Source organism: Protomyctophum parallelum, assembly GCF_964188405.1.
Source record: "Protomyctophum parallelum genome assembly, chromosome: 14".
Classification (NCBI taxonomy): domain Eukaryota; kingdom Metazoa; phylum Chordata; class Actinopteri; order Myctophiformes; family Myctophidae; genus Protomyctophum; species Protomyctophum parallelum.
This window is the reverse complement of record NC_139709.1, coordinates 21,514,179-21,534,981: the sequence shown is the minus strand read 5'-3', so window position 1 is coordinate 21,534,981 and position 20,803 is coordinate 21,514,179. Positions and strand designations below refer to the sequence as shown.

The following is a 20,803-nucleotide window of genomic DNA, read 5'->3' as shown; positions in this document are numbered from 1 at the left end:
TAATAAAGTGTTTGTTCAGTCAAAGCTAGGAGTCTCCCTGTCTCCATCTCTAGACTAGTGTTTGTTCAGTCACAGCTAGGAGTCTCCCTGTCTCCAGCTCTGTAATAAAGTGTTTGTTCAGTCACAGCTAGGAGTCTCCCTGTCTCCAGCTCTGTAATAAAGTGTTTGTTCAGTCACAGCCAGGGGTCTCCCTGTCTCCATCTCTAGACTAGTGTTTGTTCAGTCACAGCCAGGGGTCTCCCTGTCTCCATCTCTAGACTAGTGTTTGTTCAGTCACAGCTAGGGGTCTCCCTGTCTCCAGCTCTGTAATAAAGTGTTTGTTCAGTCACAGCCAGGGGTCTCCCTGTCTCCAGCTCTGTAATAAAGTGTTTGTTCAGTCACAGCCAGGGGTCTCCCTGTCTCCATCTCTAGACTAGTGTTTGTTCAGCCTCAGCTAGGGGTCTCCGTGTCTCCAGCTCTGTAATAAAGTGTTTGTTCAGTCACAGCCAGGGGTCTCCCTGTCTCCAGCTCTGTAATAAAGTGTTTGTTCAGTCACAGCCAGGGGTCTCCCTGTCTCCATCTCTAGACTAGTGTTTGTTCAGTCACAGCCAGGGGTCTCCCTGTCTCCAGCTCTGTAATAAAGTGTTTGTTCAGTCACAGCCAGGGGTCTCCCTGTCTCCATCTCTAGACTAGTGTTTGTTCAGTCACAGCCAGGGGTCTCCCTGTCTCCAGCTCTGTAATAAAGTGTTTGTTCAGTCACAGCCAGGGGTCTCCTTGTCTCCATCTCTAGACTAGTGTTTGTTCAGTCACATCCAGGGGTCTCCCTGTCTCCAGCTCTGTAATAAAGTGTTTGTTCAGTCACAGCCAGGGGTCTCCCTGTCTCCAGCTCTGTTGCTATAGACTAGTGTTTGTTCAGTCACAGCTAGGAGTCTCCCTGTCTCCAGCTCTGTTGCTATAGACTAGTGTTTGTTCAGTCACAGCCAGGGGTCTCCCTGTCTCCAGCTCTGTAATAAAGATACATACAAATACATTTTTGGGTAGGTGATAAAATGTCAGACAATCAGGAGAGAGTATACCCAGGCATTTATCAGCTTAATTTTGATACATTTCCAGTTCTCTGCTCGTTTCTTTGTGTCATCACTTCCAATTTCCCTTGTCTGTATCCCGTATCTATCCTGATTGGATAAAATAAACAACTGTTTAATAAAGAGCTACAGAGTCAGAGATAGACTCCCGTTACTGAACAAACACATATAGGCCTACTATCAGAAATGTAACATAGAGACTACAGAGAGCTAACACCTAAGTTAACTCTGAGTGTACAAATTCTACACTAAATGTTACATTGATTGATCTTTACAGTTTTAACTTTTAGAGTTAAATTAACACTCACCCCTGGGCTGGGCCCAAAGAGAGACCAATCCTTGTAGTGTGCTATCCTATATCACTCTCTCACACACACACACACACACACACACACACACACACACACACACACACACACACACACACACACACACACACACACACACACACACAGGTTATATAGGCTACTGTACGTTTATAGTTAGTTACCACCATACCCATGTGTCAATCCAAAGCAGATCATATAACAACTGCTTTCACACAGTGGTGACCTACTACAGTGCAGGCATATGGGTGGCTTTGCTGGATTCAAATTCCTTCTCGTGAAGCTTCAACCTACATGTATAACTCATTTGTCATTGTCATTGTATGTATGGCAATATGGCATATAGCAGGCCTATCATATCATCAGTGGATCTCTTATAAGCGTTGAGCTCACGTCACAGCGCGCACCGCACAGCTGAGCGCGCCCCCTCCCTCCCCTTCCACTTGGATCTAGTTTCTGAAAGAGAGAGGAGAGGAGAGCAGACAACACACTGCAACCACGGCACCGACCCACCGTGATTACCACACCGTCCGGCGCACACGCGGCAGCACAGCCAGAGAGGGAAAGCAACGGCTCGGTCAAGTATGTAATATGTTAAGAAGACGAAACGGAAACTAAAGTGATACATTGTTAAGAAAAACTAAAAAAAACTAAACTAAAATGACCCTTGGCCCCATGTGGCCCTTAAGTTCAATCTACTGATACGCACGGAACCTACAACACGCACTGCGGAGCGGAGACATTACGCGCGGAAGTGAAGTGGCCACAGGGCACAGACACAGACGTAAGTCTTGACCTCTGTGTGTGAACAACACTTTTTTTTCCTTTTCTTTTTTATCTGATACTTTGATGCGGATTCAATCAATGAAGAATGTGACTGCGTTCGACTCTCTCCAAACTGGGTTGATGAAGCCCTCGGCGGTGTCATGCGTCTTGCCCGGCAGCCAAGCGCGCACTCCTTGCGGCTCGTAACCGTCCTGCTCCTCGTCATGGGGGTGAGGGTGACCCCGTTGCCTGTTCTGTCGTCGGGCTGCCCGGACCGCTGCGTGTGCGACGACCAGCTGGTGGTCCAGTGCGCCGGGCAGCACCTCACCAGCTTCCCCGTCAACCTGCCGCTGGCCACGCGGCAGCTCATCATCTCGAACAACCGCATCGCGGAGCTGCCGCCGCTGGCTCTCAACTATCTGTCCGACCTGGTGTACCTGGACTGCAGCAACAACTCCCTGACGGAGATCTCCGAGTCCACGTTCGGTAACCTGCGGAAGCTGGCCTACCTGGACCTGTCGTTCAACACGCTGACGCGGATTGAGGACAGGACGTTCGGCCCGCTGGCGAGCATGGTGATGCTGCGCATGACGGACAACGAGGGTCTCTCCGAGATCCACCCGGACGCGTTCGTGGAGAACGCGGCGCTGCAGGTGCTGGACGTGAGCCGGAACAACCTGACGGTGCTCAACATCACGTCGCTGATCGCGCTGCCCATCCTGCGCTCCCTGGGCCTCAGCGGAAACCCCTGGAGCTGCGAGTGCGACAACGAGGACCTCTGCCTCTGGATCCATGTGGAGGGCTTCAAGTTCCAAGGTCAATTTGATCATCGTCTAATTCTGTTCTTGTGCCAATATTCTAACAATATTTCTAAATTATTTTATTCTACATTCTATTCTACTCATAGGCCTATACTAGGCCTATCTATCATGAGTTTCAAAGGTAGTCCTGGCTACACCAGGTGTTTCAATTTGTCTGATTGGCATAGAACATACTTACTATGCCAATCAGATAAATTGAAACACCTGTGTTAGTCCCCAACAACCGCGTATTTGAAACTCATGATCAAAAAATCACATATTGGTATTTTACCCTCGTGAAAAGTCACATTTAGGCTTATGTGACCTATATTATAGTTATATTATTATAGTTATTATAGATGTTCTATAATGTTCTTTAAACAAAAAGTTTCTTAATGTATTTCTGAGATGGACTCTTTTTCGGGTGTGGGGTCCTCTAATTATCAGTCAGCTGACTAATAATTATTTTCTATAAATCATGCCAGGTCCATCGTGTCACAGTTGCATTCTAGTCTTGATAAAGATAAAGTGAGTGTGTTGATAATGTGTTATTGGTGTTAAAACGAGTGAATGACCATCCATTCATTCCACAGTTAAGCTCTCCATAGCTCTAGCCCCTCTAGAAATGTTTCCACATTCACACTCTTTTTAAAGCACAGTCCCCGACTGTGGAACAGTTCGACTTACAGCACCTCGCATCATGCTTTCACTTAGGCCAAATTTATACCTACTAGTGTCACTTGCTGACAAGGACTAATTTTCAAGCTAATAAGTTGCCACTGTCTCTCTAACACAGTGGTTTTCAACTAGTGGTCCAGGGACCACCAGTGGTTTTGAGGGGTTTCCACTGGGTGGTCTGCAGATAATGGAGAGTTGGTAACAAAATTGACCCTTATAGGCTAGATCTTTAACTCTGAGAGCGTAAAATGAAACCAAATGGACCCGTAAGGGTAACGCTCTCAAGAATGAAATTGTTGTTAAACATCTGCATTACTACATTTACAAGAAGTCTACACAATTAGAGAATGTAGAAGAATTGTTATCTAACTATATATTCACCACGTGTGTGTGTGTGTGTGTGTGTGTGTGTGTGTGTGTGTGTGTGTGTGTGTGTACGGTTGTATTGCACGTAACTCAAGAACCGTTCGATACAAATTCGACACACACGTTCCACAGCCCCACAGGAAGTGCAGTGCCCGGTGTCAAGCCGGTCGGACCCACGGTTGTCCAGAACCGCCACAAAAGACTCTGGTCAGGCTCTGCCAGTGGACCTACAGTATAATGAGCCTAAGTCCCCTCACCTGTGCAATTTACAGCCTCTGCCTCAGCCAATTGATTGCCATTTCAACCCCACCTGCCTTTTGACTGACTACTTGTCAGTTTGCACTCTTCAGACACAGACAGACAGACAGATGCAGAGCCAGAGATCTGGGGATATTAATAAAATCTGGGAAGTGGCTATGGCAGAAGTTAGCCCAAGGAGTGTTTTTCGTGCAAAACTAATGCTTGGAATGGGTTCAGATTCAGAATCATGAAAACCCCCTAGTTTGACCCCTAGTTTGGCCATAGCCACCCAAATGTGCAGACCTCATCACATTTGTGCTGACCTCATCACATTTGTGATGACGGCTATGGCTGTTTTTAGCCCAAGGAGTGTTTTCTGTGCAAAACTAATGCTTGGAAGTTGGAATGGATTCATAATCATGAAGACCCCCTAGTTTGACATGTCACATGCTACTTAAAGCATAATGAAATTTAGAACATTTTGCCTTATATTGGTTGTTGATGGTACCTCAACTTTCAGCAGCTGTCTTCCCCTAGGGTGGTTGAATAGAAACCAATGTGGGATATGTTAATAGACACCTTTACAAACACATTGGTGAAGAAAATTCTTGGTAAGAAATGTATTCCCAGACCCAGATTTGACATTATTCTGATAATATTCCCTGACTAATGTGGGACACAGACAGTTAAAACGGGTGCTATGACAACAGGTATTATTAGTTTCCCAAGTTGCATCGTTCCCAAATAGGCCGGTGGCCGACGGGCACGTACAGGTCTAGTCTCTCCAAAGGATGGTACCACATCAATACAGCATGGAATTGTGGACAACATCTTATTCAATGACAACAAAATATTCTAAGACAAGTTTTGTGTCTGACAGGCAAAACCAATGGTGGTCCCGTGGTTTAAATGCAGAATAAATAATGGACCTTGACATGAAAAGGGCTGAAAACCACTGCTCTAACATTTATTTATGCTGCATATCTTTTGAGACATTCAACTTCCTCTGGTCTTTCTTTCTAGTTCATTAAAAGTATTCAAACTTTTCCCTTTGTTAACTTTGAGTCGAGACATGCCAAAGTGACTGCAGAGAGAGGAGTCTACATATTTCAAATAACATTAACTCTGAAATGAGATAAGGCCCACTAATGGTCAGAGCGCCAATTGTTTTTTCCTCGAACTGGCTACAGTATTCATTTAAATGTCCTCATTCAATTTGCAGTTTGGGAGACGAATAAATGTGTGGACCGCCTCTCACAACTTTCAATAATCAATCTCAATTTTAGTCAGGTACAACTGTGCTGAGAGTGTGCTTAATGGAGCATAGAGGTGTCTATTTTAAAGATCAATTTACCCTATTGTTATTTTGTTGTTACTACCGGTATTGTTATAATGGCGAAGAAAGGCCAGTATATGTGTACGATTCCCACACAATATTTTGTGTAAACCCTATACACACTACTATAGGCTTTTTGTTTTTGTTGGAGCGAAACAAAAAGGGGAACATTTTGGCTATAATGAGTGACATGCCCAGCATAGGGAAGGAAGGTTAACCAAATAAAAAAGCATCTGTGTCAATTTCAGATTTTTGCGTTGGTTATTCAAAAATAGCAGATATACAAGCTCTCAGCCCGTCACTTTGTGCTGCACTGTGAGCTTATACATCTGCTATTTTTGCATTTGTGGAATTTAATCAGCCTCAGGTCTTAATCGGTTAAAAGTGGCTAAATTATCACAGACGATTTTGCCGTGCAGTTCAAGTGACTTCCACTTGTAATCTGTGTCTCAATACACAAAAGGACAGAGGCTATAAATAGTTCACCTCATGTAGCAAGGAGCCAGTTTTATTACTGATTCATCCACCGCATACTTGCTAAAAAAAGCCGGCATCCCCAGCTTTGTCTCACACGCACGTGCACACGGGCACACACACACACACACACACACACACACACACACACACACACACAGCATTTCATCATGGTCTCCCCACAGCTCAGGCTGAATCCAAAGCGTGTCCTGGAAGAGCTGTCCTATTTTCCTGCTGCTCAGTGCCTATTGTCTACTTTAATTCAGAGTGGAGTCTCTTCCAGCGACAGCTGCTAACAAGGGAAAAGGCAGGCACATGCATATATGTCCGCACGCACACGCATGCACACACGCACACACACACACACACACACACGCACGCACGCACACACACACACACACACACACACACACCACCCATCTGTACACACTAGCTCTCACACAAACATAAACTTACAAATTGCCATGAGTAAAGACCAGCTCACACACACACACATCGCCACATTGTTTTGGGTGATCGGTGTCATCCAGGTGTCCATATCTGGGTCTTCCCGGGTCACTTCCACACAGCTCTCTGCTTGTCACACATGGCCAGAGAGACCTGCAGGACGTAACTAAGCCATTCTCTCCACGGCTTGTCTTGCCAGGCTGGATGAGCGGAGCACGCTGCTGCTGTAGCTCTGTGGCGTTATGTAAGACGGAGCTAGAAATAGAGCAGGGAGCAGGCTGGGGATGGAGCGAGGCGAGGGAAACCTCTCCTTTGATGCTTGAAGGGTTTCCTGTGGGGTATGGAGCTGAGAGGACAGACGGCACACAAGATATGCACGTTGAGAGATATATAGTGTGTGTGTGTGTGTGTGCAAGTTAACAGAATCTTACTGTGTGAAGGTGTGCTCATGTGTCATTGCGCATTTATGTGTAATGAGTCTGGAGGTGTGTGTATACTGTAGCCTATATAAGAGTATGTGTGTGTGTGTGTGTGTGTCACTCCGTGTGCTTGCGTGTGTGTTGGAAATTAACATAATCTTACTGTGTGTGTGTGTGTGTGTGTGTGTGTGTGAAGGTGTGCTACTGTGCTCATGTGTCATTGCGCAATTTGTGTGTAATGAGAGTCTGGGGGTGTGTGTGTGTGTGTGTGCGTGTACGTGTGAGTGTTATTATGACAGTATGGTGTTGTGTTGTGGAACACTGCACAGTAGAAGTCTGTCATGAGATGAGAGCATGTTTTCATTATATTTCATTTCAAACATACTGTACTGTGCTCGCATTGCTTCGGCTCCTTCCTCCCTGAGACACTGAATAGCTGCTCTTAAGTGGAGAAGACAGTGGTCACCTGGTGACACCAGGTCAGAATGGGTTGAGATGCACCCTGGTGATCCAAGCAACACCTTGCACTTAGATCTGATTTTAAACTATGCAAGTCATAGTTCCTTTCTTCCCTCCTGACTCTCTTCAGTCTTCAACATCCTGTCCCTATGAAGCAGAAATGTCTTTAAAATACTAGCATATTAACTCTATCACCAAATTTAAGAGATTGGATAATATAAACTCAAAACAAGTGTGCTTCACTAGTCTAGTGTACTAGTCTGTGGCGCTTCAATTTGTGTAATTAACATCATAATGAAAGGAGACATTGCAAAAAGCGTTTGAATACGTACTGTACTGTACTGTAATTGTAAACATCGCTGATGTGCTGTGGGATTTTTTCTATTTTTGAAACGCCCTGAAACCCATTCAATTAGTCTAGGAAGGCACAATGATGAGCCATTCCGCCCAGCGCTTGGAAGGATACAGTATGCTTACAGTATACTATAGTGAGTCAAGGCGAGCACAAGATGTGTCATTGTCTCTGACCAATCACCCTATTCAGTCATCCTGCATGCATGGACAAAACAGATGCTTCAGAACAAATGAGTATACAGTATGATGAGCTGAGAAGGCTGTTAGGTTGCGTAGAAATAAGGGCACAGAACACAGTCACCCATGCATAAACTTCCAAGCCTTTTGATCTCCACCCACATCCCTCCCCCTTCCACCATGAAATACCGTGAAACAACAAAAGCCTTTGGAGATGGCAACACTCGGGGTATCTCTCCCATTATTCTGCTCACTCTCACAAAACACTCCTGCTAGGGCTTTGAATTTTATTATCTTTTTTTCCTGCAAAGCATATTTTCTTGTCGCCTTCTCTTCTGCACATTTCAGCACCCATCATGCTGAGGATTTCCATCTCCCTACCATATCGGCTAATGTGTGGAATTATTTTTTTTGGACTGACAGGCCTTTGAAGCCAAATCAAATCCACTCCTCTGACGTGAAGCACCAACTCGGCGATAAACAATAGGCCAGTTTTATGCTCAAATCCGTTGAATAATTCAAGCGCCCCAAATTCGTCGGAATGTATTAATGTATCAGTTTGAGACACAGTACCGGTAGCTCCTCGACGAAATGCATTTGATAACGGAGGCAGAAACTGCAGCTGTGTCACCTCTCCTTTAGTAGAGCAAAGCAAGCTGTGTATTATCTTCATGTTGTGAGTGTTGCTATCTACCTCTCACAAATGTTATGTAAAATGATACGAGGTAATATGCTTGAATTATTTAACAGCCCCCTCAGTTCAATACCGTAATATGGCTATCGCCTTTCCCTCGATGTGATACCGATCATTGCTGTGGTGCAGAAACCTTGGATGTCCAAAACCATTACTTGTCCGGAAGTGTGTTCTAATGGATCCAGTGTAATTCAGATTTAAGCTCTTGTTAATTATTTTAATTTGTTAAGTATTTATAAAACCCACAGGCATACTTAAGTACTATATATATATATATATATATATATTTTTTTTATATTCTTTTTAAGTAGCAGATCTACAATCTCACAATACGTGGTCATGCAACACTTGTCATACAATTGAAGTGAACAGAATTAATATAATAAAATAGGGCATTCATTTATGAAAAACAAAAATATGAAATGTGGCGATAACAAGGTTTCTGCCGACAGCGACGACACGCATTATGAGGAAGCTGTCAGAACTTCACAGGCTGCGTTGTAGTAATCGTTCACACTCACATGCTAATCGTTCACTGGGACTGTCTACTGTACTTCATCAGTGGCTTCTGATGACCAAAACCCCCATGAATTCACCATCTGTCCTGGTGAACGAGCCACATGGGTCATGGTCTAGCAGCATCCCGTGACTAATGCACTGCAATACTGCTGGAATTGCCACTTCAGAACGAGATGCATGTGTGAATTAACACCACTCGGAGGATGTTCTACCCAGTAAACTCCTTGGTGTTCACTTGACTCAGTTGACTGACTGTAAACATTGACCCAAATAGGCCCTTATTATGGCAGTGGTTCTCAAAGTGGGGTCCGGGGACCCCCAAGGGTCCTTGAGGGGGTTCCAGGGGGTCCCCAGCAAAATGTGTTGATACAGCGACATAATCATTCTAACCCCTTTGTCCATATATATATATATCCATTTTATGTAGGCTATTAAAAATAGCAGATATACAAGCGCACAGTGCGTCACGTCGTGCCGCACTGACAGCTTGTAGTACATCTGCTATTTTTTATCATTAAAAAAAAAAAAAGTGTTTTAAAAGTACTGCCTTATGGCCAATAACACTGCAAGCATGTCGCTGAGCTCTGTGGAAGTGGGTCAATGGAGGCAGCTAGAAAGTGATCATTGATTTCCATTTCCGGTTATACGACTTCACATCAATATCATAATTAGATCCTAGATTATGATTAATGATCGATTACCCCCCTAAAAAAGTGAAAATACCAAATGTACAAACTCAGAACTTACCTTATACAGATCAGTATGTTGACAATTTTAACACACTACCATTGTACTATGAAGTATGGTAAGTAGTTACTCGATTTAGTCAATTATGAAAAGAATATTCAAATTATTTCATGTTGACGCTTCGATATATAAGAATAATTAAAGAAAGATTATCCAGATTATTTTCTGGATAATGTGTGTACTTGTACTGCTACACTTGTGAGGGCCAAATGCTGCGAAAAGTATTGTACAATTTGAGAAAAAGATTTTCATAGTTAAGGTCCATACCCACTAGGAGCGTTTAAATTAATTCGCATTAACTTAAAGTGCCGTTTGTCATGAGTACATGCACACAGGGCATGATTAGAACGAGGCGATTAAACTCTGACAGTGTACCAACATACTGTCAGAGTTAAGGGTTGAGGGAACATAGGGTCTATTTTGGGATGAGGGAACATGGGCATGACCCCAGAGTTAAGGGCTGAGGGAACATAGGCATGCCCCCAGAGTTAAGGGTTGAGGGAACATAGGCATGGCCCCAGAGTTAAGGGTTGATGGAACATAGGCATGCCCCCAGAGTTAAGGGTTGAGGCATGACCCCAGAGTTAAGGGTTGATGGAACAATAGGCATGCCCCCAGAGTTAAGGGGAGACCTTGAAATTCAAATGTTTGAGAACCATTGCTGAAGTACAAACGTGCGTTTGTGTGTGTGTTGCAGATGAGGGCCTGACGGTGTGCGGCGCGCCTCTGGACATGTCGGGCCGTCGTCTGGGCGAGGTGGGCCTCCAGCTGCGCTCGCTGTGCCACCAGACGCTGGGCTCCTGGGACTATATATTCTTCATCGCAATCGGCTTCGTCATCTTCGCCGCCGGCACTGTGTCGGCCTGGGTGATGGGCGTGGTCATGGTGCTGTATGAACGCTACCTCAAGGCCAAAGACGCGCGTCTGCACCCGAGCGACGACGACGACGATGACGCCAGCAGTGTGGTGGAGGTGCCAGTGGAGGTGCCACTGGCACCTCCGCGCGGACAGCCGCGGACAGCCGCGCGGTCCGGCAGCAACCACGGCAACGGGAACCTGAAAACCTCTCACGTGGTTTGATTGCTCACCCCTCACCACCACCTGTGACGTAAAGAGCCCTAGGAATCAGGCTGGACTCAGGCCCCTTTTCCACCAAAAGAACTTTGGTTCTAGAACTGGTTCTATGATGGTTTATATCACATCTGCATCTTCCAAACTGAGAGCAAGAAAAAAAAAAAAATTGGTTCCAGTTCCGAACCAACTTTTAGGGATCTGAACAAATTAATTGGGTAAAAATTAGGCAGGAAAAAGAACGGAACCAGTTCAGCCCCGGTGGAAAAGGGGCCGCCGCCTCACACTGTAGCTGTAGCTGAAGCGCGTGAGGTCTGACGCGTGTGAAAAGTGTGGTGGTTCAACATTAATGCACCTTGACCACACGGCAAGCAATAGGACAGAAGCGCCATGCGCTTGGCTCCTTTCAGTGAGCCAAACAAACTGCACACCGGAGAACCAGCACTCCTGCCAGCACTGCCCACCACACGCAAGACGTGTCAGGCCACGTCGGCTTTCAGCGTTGGCTGAAGCATATGTGTGAGTCCAGCCTCAATCCCATCGTGGAGCATGAAGATGCACAGCTAATAGGCTCTATGCACATTATGCCCTTTTGGAAATAACTCTAACTCCTTCTGGGCCTCTTCCGACTTCCTGTAATCGGTGTTATATTACCGATGATACTAATTAAGGCTCTGTTCCCTTCTGGTCAAACAGAGGCAGGGTGCTGCTATTGTGAATGTTGGCTCACTGGAAACACTCTGCTACACCAGTGGGTCTCAAATTGTCCTTGAGTGCGTTCCAAATGGCCCCGGCCCATAAGGGGTGTGTAACTCTTGAGAGTGTAAAAACCCATTTGTACACTTTCTGAGGAGGCGCGTCTGAAGCCTGTCCTGGACAGGGTATCCGGACGTAAAAACAAATCCAGAGTTATGGGGGTCCTTGAAATTAAAAAGTTTGAGAACCACTGTACACTAAATGGAACCGTATAATCGGTAACACCTGTGAAGGAAGTCGGATGAGGCCCGGAAGTAGGAAGCGTTGTATCCAATGTGCATAGAGCTTATTGCATGGCAATCCAAGCAGTAGTTTTCCAGCTACAGTGTGTTGTTTGGGGATGGACAAACAACCTGACATTGACACAGTGACACAGCCATCCTGAATCCCCTCCACCCCCCACCATAGTGCCTCTGGAGAACATCCAGGACAGTCTGTGCTGTCTGACATTGACCTGCAAGAACAATTAACTTCTCTCATAGGCTCCTTTATAAAAGGAAACGCCAGTATTGAATTGAGACAGACCTGCTTGGCTCTTCCCTGATATATAGTGGGGAGGAGAGCAGGGCAGCTTCTCAGTTACAATTAACTGCTCTCATAGACTCCTTTCTAAAAGGAAACGCCAGTATTTAATTGAGACAGACCTGCTTGGCTCTTCCCTGATATATAGTGGGGAGGAGAGCAGGTTCTCAGTTTAAAGCAACAGGATTTATTCCTGACTGTGACTGCGTGCGTGTGTACGCATGCACACTCACAATCACACACTAGGTGTATGCACGCTGTGCTGATGACAATGCGTGTGGTTTGTCTGTGCGGGTGTTGGTGTGTGTTTACGCGTTGGGAGTTTACCGTCCCTCGTCTATTAGCCCAGAAGTGATCTCTAGTGGAGGTGGATCTGTGCGGAGGACACGTTATTGGTGAGGCTGTGTGCCCGGCGGCCCACCATTAACCAGCGGTGGAAGAAGATTCTTTAAGTAAAAATAGCAATACCACAATGTAAAAATACTCTGTTACAAATACAACTGCTGGATTAAAAATTTTACTTAACAAATGTAAAAGTCTTAAAAAGTGTCCAACTCTTTTGCAAATAGTATTGTGAGCTTGTAGATCATCTATTTTGGAATAGTCAAAAAGTATCAAATACGACTGGCGTGGTTAATGTATGTCTAATTGTCTATTAATAATCTAAACCTACAAAGTCACTAGTAGCCTAACTAAAGCTGTCAAATAATTGCAGTGGAGTAATAAATTACAATATTTGCCTCTGAGATGTAGTTGTTTAAAAAGTGGAAATACTCAAGTTAAAGTATAATATGCCACAAAATTGCACATAGGCACAGTACTAGTAAAGGTAAAGGTATTAAGTTACTTTCCACCAGTCACTCTCCTCTCCATTGGTAATTACGCTGGGTATCTGCTCAGAATACAGCAATGTTTGCTTCAACATTAAAATATAAAAAAATAGCAGATGTACAAGATCTGCTATTTTTGAATAGTCAACGCTAAAATCAAAACAACACAAGACTGTTGATCCACCAAAAAAGCCTTAATACACTGTAAAAACTCAGAAGAGTGTAGAAATGGAACCTCTTTCAGAGTAAAATACACACAAAGGATTCTGCTGTGTAGCCACGTATCACCTCTGGGACTGAGTCGCATAGGCTACAGAAAGCCAAATTTGGCGACCGTCGCTTGCTATATAAAACAGATTGTCAAGTCAGTGACGAACGGCATCACGTCAGTTATTTTCGGTGAGCAAAGTGGCACAAATTAGACTCTGAAATCACAGAGGAGTAAAAGAAATGCCATGGCACAATTACATCCGATCGATCGGTTATTAAAACAGAGAATACAGTTTAGGTTCGTATTTGGAGTGTATAGAATACGTGTGTAGAATGACTAGATCTACAGCCAAAAAGGAGCGAACCGCCACAATTAAACACCGCAGGACGTCCTGTCTTTGAGCCCACAAGGTCCTGATGAGGAAACATCTGGTGATACCGCTTCAAAGGACGGCGCACCTTGCTGACATCTGCCTCCGTTAGAACATATTTGCATAAACTTGTCTCTGTGGAAATTATGAATACAGCATTAAATTAACAAAAAAATAATGAGTGTTTTGCTAAATAATGGTCCATGATCCATTTTGGGGGACAGAAATGATTAGCTTGGGTTCATCATTTTAGTATCACTAAACTTTTTAACATTTATGTTCATGCGTGCCACAGCTTCACTAGCTGAATTACTGCACCTGATGAACACCAGCCTACTGCAGTCCTACACACAAACACACGTTTACAGTTGGACATTGATTTCAAGGGGGTTAACCAGGCTAACGGTGCCTAGCATGTTCTTGGATATCGTAAATACTGTACTGTAAGTTAGTGGTGATTTCCCCAAATTGTTAATATGAATATGATCTTTTGTCCTTGGAGTTGCCAAATTAGGCCAAATGCTCATCACTTTGGGACTCCAGAACTCCTTGTTGGTCTGGTCTTCCAGTTGCTTTTTACTGATCCTGACGATGACTGTTACAAATAGGTGGAGGGGATTCGACCCTTTATCCCACCAACAGCTGCATGAAGAGAAATGTCTCCATTAGATTATGTTGGCTCTGGCTCTCATGGTGTTTAGACATATCCATTTCCACACTATGCTGGAGATCGCGTGTGGGTTGTGATGACATGGCTACTACAATCGTGTCATTGGTCCTTATTTGTGAGGGAATAGTTATTTGTAGGGCTACAACAGCTGTCGATTAATTTCTTAGCATGTATTCTATCGATCACTTTCCCGAATAATCGACTAATGGAGATGCATTGTATTCTTTTGTATATCAACAAATCAACGTGAAAACATTCTATTCGATTTTTTATAATCGACTAAATCCATTAACTGAACTATTTTACACTTTGTCAGAGTGCAGCCTATCTACAAAGGTTTATAAATAATATATAAATAATAATCCCTCCCACCAATTATTTTTATTATTTCTTATTGATTTCTTTTTAAATATATAATCTATTAAAGTTATTTGTTCTATTAACTGTTGCACGCCTAGGTATTTTATTTTGTACTAGTATATATGGACATAATGGAGGAGGAGGGTTCGGCGGTTGGCAACAATTTATAGCCGCTGAACTTCTGAATGTTCTGCCAAGCATTTTCCTCACATGTGTTGGACAGTTGGACTGGACTGAGAGGTGATGTTATTTGTGGTGCTAATAAACCACCAAACTAGGAATGGGCTCCACCGCCAGACTCTGAATATGCTGTCTATGAATAGTTGGCAGTGTCCCCATGTTAAGTTAGCTCCCCGCTTGACCTTTGTCGCATCATGGTCCCACAGCCACCAAACACGTGCCATGCCTGGAGATCCCTAAACGGCAGGAACAGACCCTTTGGTATGGGAGGACTACTGCAGCATTAGACCACTCAGGAGGATCAGGAATGGATCCCGTGTACGCGTGTGTGTTTTATCACTATCTGCGCTCATGTAGGGCCTAGGGAGGGATGGGCATACGGTGAAAGACAAAAGTGTAAGCAAAAATAAATAATAACTAGATAAAGTGCCAATCGGCACAGGTCTCCACCAGGATTCTTCCTCAGCCTAGTGGGAATATGCGTGCACAGTTTCATCGCAATCGCTGCGTTGAGGAGTTGTGGCGATTTGTACAAAGCGGGCTACACCTGAAAACTGTAGGAGGCAATCGTGGCCAATCAGGATGGAATATGAGAAATCAAACAAACCTGTCTTGATCACATGACTATGGAGATCATGTGTACCGATTTGCGTGAAATTTGGATAAAATGTGAAGGAGTAATAATAGAAAATGTGTTTTACATATGTCGGCCTCCTGGTGGCGCTATAAAGAGCAGATGTGAAAAATTCCAGGCAAAGGTTTTTCCTTGGCCTCTAGGGAGTTGGCATACAAAGTTATCCACAGATCCGTGCAGTTAGAGGTAAAAACACTTTTGGGCCAGTTATAGCGCCACCTTGAGGCTGAGTTGAAATTGTTCATGTGGCATTTCGTCCTCGGCCTAGTGGGATTTGCAGCATTTTGTTTGAAACTGAGCACTCCTGTGAACTTTGGAAGCCAATCTTAACCAATCAGGATGGAGTCTGAGAAATCTGAAAGACCGGTTTGGTTGAATGGCTGTAGAGAGACTGTGTACCAATTTGCGTGATGTTTGGACAAAATCTGTAGGTGTACTGTGCAAAAACTTGTTTTGCACAAAGCGGCCTCCTGGTGGCGCTATAACAGGCCGTTCTGGAAAGTTTGGGGCAGAGGTTCATGGTTGGCATCCAGGGAGTGTGTGTGCAAAATCTGGCATCGACCGGGTTAACGGTGGCCGAGATTAGCTGCTCACGGACGGACACACGGACACACGGACGGACGGACGGACGGACGGAGTGCAAAACATACTCTCCCCTAGCCTTCGGCTGGTGGAGACAATAATCTTGAGTGTTCGTTTACGTTTGAAGTTTGAGAGTGCACTCTCGGGGGTGAAATAACACGCATGAATTGCTTACCATCTCTCGGCATAACGCACAACTGCTACAGTAAGGAGTGTGGCAGCAGCAGACAGTATGTCACCCTCTACGGGTGGTACAGACAGTATGTCCCCCTCTACATGGTAACATGTCATATCGTCATAGATATTTATGTCATATGCTGCATGGGTTTCTCTGTGTGTATATACTACACAGACACACATGCACGTGCACACGCACACACACACGCACTTACGATTACCATTAAAGGTGCATGTTTGTCAAGCTCTGTGCAATAACCCTGCATCACAATATGTGGTAATTGGTAATATAGCGCCTTTATCCAAGGCGCTTTAGATTGTGCATCATTCACCCATTCATACACCGATGGTGGAGGAAACCATGCAAGGAACCAACCTGCATATCGGGAGATATTAGGGGTTCAGCTCAAGGACACTTCCGACACTAACTCTGGGGGAGCCTGGGATCGAACTGGGAACCTCATGGTTCCCATCCAGCTGCTCTACCGGCCACTCTACCCCTAAGCCACTGCCACCCCGTGCACATACCAGAGAGTGTCATATGCTAAGGGTTATAGGGTATACGTCTCAAGGTCTGCCAGGCCGATTGGGCAACTGGATGCCGTACGTATGCAACAAGAGGTGAGGGGTCGCGGCGTGGAACAGGATAGCCGACTCATTCCCTTAACTCATGTCGCCGTAATGAGACACATGTCTCTGTCTTGATAAACCCATCCATACATGGATGCTGTCTTCACCCGCCCAGCCTCCTCCCAACCCGTCTGACATGATCAGCAACAGCACAGAGTTATGAGACAAACAGTTGACTCTGAAAACACCAACATTTTCCTTGGGTGGTTTAGCCCAAAAGTATAACAGAGATGTTACATGCCAGCGGTTCCTTTTTTGTGGATCAGGCCCCCTTGATAATCTTGAAAGAAACCACCCATCCGCCACATAACTTGATCGATATCGTTCGTGTTCCCTCTACACCAAGTCTCTTCGATCCAAATGTAGCCGATGATCTATATAAGCTCACAACGCGCTTTTAGATCTGCTACTTTTGAAAAAATGTTCACTGAAAATAACTTAGTCTCTGGAGAAAACTGAAATTTCGTCCATTTCGACTACACGCACTAGATTGGTTTACAAAATATGGCCAAACAGACAACGACATTCAATGTATGCTGACGCAGAAGTTAAGAAAGTTGGTGTGTCAGTGGTCCCACATGGTCAAAGCATCCACAAATCCAATATATTTCAATTTGACACAGCAAGCTGCTGGACAGAGGCATATTGTCGCAGATTGTCTTTGATCAGTTTTAGGCTCAGTGTGCTCACAGCCAGCTAGGGTGAGGTAGTCAGACAGTAATATGGGCTCAGGAGTAAAGCCTCATCACATCAGCAACACAGCGTCTCTCTCTCTCTCTCTCTCTCATAAAAGACCATACAGTCCTTCCCACTGCATCTAAAGACTATACAGTAAAATGCTATGAAATCTTCCTGGGCTAACCGCACGGTGAGCACACCCTTACATGCACCACCTTGTGTACTGTATGTCACAGTGGCTCTATGTAGTGCCTCTCTGGTTTTCTGCTTTCTGGTTAATTTATTGCACCATTTTGCATCCTACGTGAAGTGAAACAGAACCCTTACCGGGAGTATATCACAAAATGGCGACTAAGATGAGAGCTAAAGACACCAAGCGAAAGCATCTAATTCCAACTTACTGCAGTTACCGCCGCACACGCGCACACACACACACGCACACGCACACACACACACACACACACACACACACACACACACACACACACACACACACACACACACACACACACACACACACACACACACACACACACACACACACACACACACACACACACGTATAAAGCCAATGGATTAGTCACAGAGCATTGCCAGGGGTTACGCCAAGGCTAGGGAATTATTTCAGCAAACTTGCATCATTGATCTCTGGCAGTGGCACACATGCATGCAGAACCAATTTCATGTTTACCGTACAACTGTACTGCTGAATCATGCCAGTATGTTTTTGTACCTTTCTGATGAGTCGTTACATCACAAACACATGGGGAGAAGGTATAAGCACAACACCAAACAACTACTACATGAAACCTCTTTTATACTTCATTGTACGACTGTAGAAAATAGCTGATTTTCAACTGAAAACCATGATTCGGCACATTTTCTGTGATTTTAACCACTGAGGACTGTGGTCATGTCATTATAGACAAACATTTTAGAATAGGACTTAAAACTGCTTAAACAGAACCCTATACTTGTTGACTCCCGAGGGCTCTATACTTAGTTGACTCTACACTACTCTACTACTCTACTCTACTCTACTCTGTTGACTCCCAAGGGCAACTAGGCCCCCTCCTGCTTTCGTCTACGCAACATATTTTCTCCTAAGCAAATCTACAAGCTCACAATGCAATGCATCGCAACACGTTTTCTTTTGCAAATCTAACCCCAGAATAGGTATGTTATTTTTCAAGAGGATTAAAAATAAGTAATTTTCAGATGAAAATCAGTGATTTCCTCTGAGCCCATGGTCGTGTGATGAATTAGCCTTCAGTGAAGGACTGATTGCCTTTTCATTTACAGGCCAACAGCCACTGCCTGCACACCCCATAACATGGTTTGTTTTCTTAATTGCGCCCCATTTGCCAGCAGAACGATTTGTTAACCGGGGCTGTCGTACAGTCGTAGTAGTATCAAATTAACGAGCGGGTGTGTTTTTAATCCTGCACTATAAATGTCCTGGATTTGGCCCGCAGGGCGCCGGCTATAGTTCCATTTGGACTTCCTCTGTTAAAGTGGATCTTGATGGATGTTGGCCCCTGCCTTCACTTGGCACTGTGTGCTTGTATTGTATATATGCGGCACACAGGCTCCAGGGGCCTGACAGCACTGTATCCTTCCCCGGCAATAAGAGGTCATTGGAGAGGAGCTCATGGTGTGTCCTTTTTGTGAGTCAGACTACCGCCTGGAGAGGTAGTATTTTAGATTTTTTGTTACTCCTGTTGTCTGACCCATTTTTCTTGCTCTCTAGTCTTGCTTCCGTATGTTTACTCAAGAGGGTCAGTGGGTGTTTAAATAACATCTGAGTCAAAGTCTCACATGCTGACCGTATGGGGATATATTCATACTGTATACTATCTCTAACACACACACATGTGCAGAGAGTGACAGGCAGCTTAGCGGGCAATGTGATGTACATGTATTGCATATTAGATTTGAGTATTCTGGGTGTCCAGACTGCTCCGCAATTATGTTAATCCGACAGAGCTGGCTGCATGAAGGAGATAACGAGATGCTTACTCACGCTGAGCTCCGACTGAGCCGACTCAATGATATTTCAGTCCCGAGACGGGCAATCGGCAAATTGGCCCGTGGTATTTTGGCTCGCGTAATTGCGTGGCATTAAACACATTTGCGGGTTATTTTATTTTTGGTCCATCGTCCTCATCTACAACAATGTGTCTCTCTCCCCTCATCCGTATTTACGCCTTTTCTTTGGTGGTATTTCTGTACAAGCCTCTTTTCTGCACCTGTCACTTTCTCTCTCGTTTAATGCGACCCCTCCACCCCCACCACCCCCAGCTCTCTTTCTGTGTCGTTGTGACAAGTGGTGGACAGTAGTAACCAAGTACATTTACTTGAGTACTGTTACTTGAGTACATTTTTGAGTAGTTGAATTTTACTTGAGTATTTGTATGTTTTGAAGCTCTTGAGGCTCATGACTTTCTCTGCACTACATTATACAAATATTTTTACTTTTGACTCCACTACATTTCCCCTACAACTGCGCTGCGTTGTGAGATTATAGATTGCATATGTCTATAATGTATTTTTTACAGATGAATGGAAACAATTGACGATCATGCAAACTAATTGTGATCACGTCAAATCATTGTGATCAAACGATTATGTAATAATCGTGCCAGGCCAAGCCTCCATCCCCGTCTCTCGCCGATAGCAGGCCTATCTCTCTCTCCTCAAGTGTCACTTGGATATTCATTTCATGGGGCCTTACTCTTACGAAATGGAAGACAGCACAGATATCCATTGTCTGTGCCATTCATCGTATAGGGCTATACCCCTCAACAGTAATCCATCTAAAACGTCCCCATCGACGGAGGGGTGCTGTCTCAAGCGAACTTGAGCCACGAGAGCCACCACCAAGCAAGCTAAAGCGAGCGAGTTGCCGTGGCGAACGGTGCAGAGTTCCATTGAGTCGACTCAGCCCCATCCGAGGTGTAACCCAATAGCACAAAATTGTGAATGTCAACCCGATTTCATTTCACCCAAACACGGTGAAATAACACGAATTGGCAATTCCGTACATACACTAGCCATGCCTCCGTCGCGGTCAAAACAGTAGTAGTAGTGTAATATATTCGCATTAAACAGATTTACATTTTAACAACTGCGAAGCAGGCTGGTCTACTTTCTATCAGGTTGTTAGTGGCAACTTTCATTGGCTGCCATAGTCACCTAGTGGCAACTTATCTTTCTGATTGGCTGCCTCGTCTCTAGGCAAGCAGACACTTTTTTGCCTCTAGCCGA

The 20,803-nt window shown here is 44.6% G+C and overlaps 2 protein-coding genes across 2 annotated transcripts in view; both read left to right on the top strand.

Annotated features, from left to right (window-relative positions):
- Window positions 1-20,803, top strand: part of LOC310870883 (3',5'-cyclic-AMP phosphodiesterase 4C-like) — a 287,386-nt gene that overhangs the window by 259,431 nt on the left and 7,152 nt on the right. The gene's annotated exons all lie outside the window — the stretch shown is intronic.
- Window positions 1,870-12,716, top strand: LOC310870892 (leucine-rich repeat-containing protein 52-like). Its single transcript, XM_083782253.1, has 2 exons — window positions 1,870-2,971; window positions 10,563-12,716. Exons 1-2 carry the CDS (start codon window positions 2,317-2,319, stop codon window positions 10,943-10,945), a joined length of 1,038 nt encoding a protein of 345 aa, XP_083638379.1. The 5' UTR covers window positions 1,870-2,316; the 3' UTR covers window positions 10,946-12,716.

What these genes read in the sequence shown, in the direction of transcription:
- LOC310870892 (XM_083782253.1), top strand. Translation starts at nt 2,317, where the DNA reads ATGCGTCTTGCCCGGCAGCCAAGCGCGCACTCCTTGCGGCTCGTAACC. An exon ending in GGAGGGCTTCAAGTTCCAAG is followed by an intron (nt 2,972 to 10,562) that starts GTCAATTTGATC and finishes TGTGTGTTGCAG; the next exon opens with ATGAGGGCCTGACGGTGTGC.